The 2,303-nt window shown below is 36.2% G+C and overlaps 1 protein-coding gene across 2 annotated transcripts in view; it reads right to left on the bottom strand.

The window, feature by feature from the left end:
- Nucleotides 1-511: 511 nt before the first annotated feature.
- LOC111804798 (long chain base biosynthesis protein 1-like) overlaps nucleotides 512-2,303 on the bottom strand; it is a 5,911-nt gene continuing 4,119 nt past the window's right edge. For both annotated transcript variants that reach the window (XM_023689588.1, XM_023689589.1), the window contains exons 9-13: nucleotides 2,081-2,221; nucleotides 1,909-2,004; nucleotides 1,585-1,726; nucleotides 1,129-1,256; nucleotides 512-1,056 (exon numbers count right to left, since the gene is read on the bottom strand). In XM_023689588.1, coding sequence (XP_023545356.1) covers nucleotides 880-1,056; nucleotides 1,129-1,256; nucleotides 1,585-1,726; nucleotides 1,909-2,004; nucleotides 2,081-2,221 — 684 coding nt within the window. In that variant the 3' untranslated portion in view covers nucleotides 512-879. The remainder of the gene's footprint in view (nucleotides 1,057-1,128; nucleotides 1,257-1,584; nucleotides 1,727-1,908; nucleotides 2,005-2,080; nucleotides 2,222-2,303) is intronic.

Here is a 2,303-nt window from a genome sequence, read left to right as displayed (position 1 = left end):
AATGAGGGGGAAACAAGAACAATAAATTTGAACAAAATAAAAGTGGGTATAAATGAGTTGAAATATTTCAGTGTTGTATTATTTTATAGAAGAAATTTAAAAATTGCGTAAGAAGTGCATATAATAATAAAGATGGAAGAAAGCAAGTTGATGGGAGTGATGAAAGGGATAAGATTGGAGGAGGATTGGTTGGGGAGTAAGTGATTGAGTCATGGGAGAAAAGGTGGAATTGGAAATTGGCATTGCACAGTGTTGTATGAGCTGCAAATGCAAACAAGGCAGCTCAGCAGGAACCATTTCCAACAATCATTCCCCACGCTTGCTTCAATAAAGCACCCTCTCACCGAACAAGACAATATTTGCTGTTTCCAGTTTCATTATTGGAAGAACATATGCACACAAACATACATACATACACACACCCATACATACATATGTATGTATATTCACCTTTCATTTTCCCTCTTTTGCCAGAAACTTGCAATTACAATATCAGCATGAGCCAACCAGCTACACAGAAACTAGAATATTTAGACTTCCAAATGAATTATGAAACAGTCAGAAAATCTACAAGGTTCCGTAAAACTACCAAAAAAATTGAAGCAAATATCAGCCTATAGCAAAAATCCTAACAAGCAAACATTCTCGAGTGTAGATGATAAATTATTCTCCCTCCTCCCCAAACAACAAAAACAGTTAAAACTGGATGCAACAAGAAGATTATTGATCCTGCTAAACCCGTAAATGGCAGAATAAAATAGAAGGGTACAAGGAAATCACAATTCTAACCTTGAAACGACTATTAAATAACAACAGCAATATCTTTGTCAGCCCTGTGTCAAACTATTCAACGTCGCTAGCCATTGTGAACATGCACACCTATTTGTTATCCTTGAGCACCACAGCTGCAACGCTTTTCAATGATTCTGTAGCCTTCAGTAAATCAGATTCAGAATGGCCAGCAGACACCATCAACCTGATTCCTACTGGCAATCTGCATTTGTCGACTGTCGATCTTTTAGAAGTCACAACTAATACAGAGTATTCCTCGAGGGCCTGGAAACACACGTATGTTCAGAATATGTGGTGAAAAATATGTTCGGTTGCATTAGAGAGAAAGTTACTTACGCGTTCAGCAATGCTTTCAAGGAGTTGTAGATCATTTTGTATTGAACCCGTAGATTTCTCTAATGTGAGAAAGACAATCGGTGATTCTTGATCACTTCCTAGTTTAAGTCCCGGTATATCTGACAATCCTGCATTCTCCCATGAATTTTGAAATTAATAGGCGTAATGCCATCCAAATTTTGAAAAATAAGGAAAGGCTGCAATTTAGGTAAGCATTCTGCGCATAGGCATAGCTTATTCTTATCACAGTAGCAGCTAGACCAATATTCAATACTAAGCAATTAAAATATTCAGAATAGCAAAGTGAGAACATAACATCTTAACATTTGATACTTTTGAATCAATAGTTCTATCTTAAACGTCAAAGGAATGCCTATAATAATACCTTAGAAATCCCATATTCAATATCGTTAAAGTAAGCTCAAACACACGATTAGAAATGAAATCAGAACAAACCTTGCCATAAAATAGCTATGTTCTTTTTCAGCTTTGTTAACAGAATGGGATTTTCCTCTATAAGATCTATGGCAGTAATGGCAGCACTTGCTAGATATGGGGGCAATGAAGCAGAAAAAACATAGCCCGAACTGCTCAGACGCTGAAAAATTAAATAAAAAAAACTTAGCACTTTGTAAGAATGATAGCTACAACAAACTAAACTAGTTCAAAGATTTTGAGCAAGCATTAAACATTATTGATCCATTTACATAATAAGATAAACAAAAGGAAACAGGACGGGAGGCAAATGAATTTATTTCTTATACAATAAATTGATCGTACCTGGTGGTCAATGACTCTAGCACTTCCTGTGCAGAAACCTCCTTCTGTAGCCAATGCATGCCCCATGGCAGCAGTTACTATATCTATCTTATCCACCTGCAATATGAAATCATCATCAAGAATCTAAATCTAATGGCAGGCAAACCTAAATTTTTTTTTGTTTAAAACATACAGAAACCCCACAGTGTTCTGTGAGACCTCTTCCGGTACAGCCAAGTACACCAAAGGAGTTGCTTTCATCCAATAAAACACGAAATCGATACTGCTCCTTCAATTTGATGATTTCGTCCAAAGGTGCAATTTGACCAGAATTCTACAAAATTATAAGTAAAATATCAGAAAGTTTGTGCAAGCAGATCTTAATATATGATAAATCAAACATTTAAGGGGGGGGG

Source organism: Cucurbita pepo, chromosome LG11 (assembly GCF_002806865.2).
Source record: "Cucurbita pepo subsp. pepo cultivar mu-cu-16 chromosome LG11, ASM280686v2, whole genome shotgun sequence".
In the NCBI taxonomy this organism is placed as follows: Eukaryota; Viridiplantae; Streptophyta; class Magnoliopsida; order Cucurbitales; family Cucurbitaceae; genus Cucurbita; species Cucurbita pepo.
This window is presented reverse-complemented; position numbering and strand designations above follow the sequence as displayed.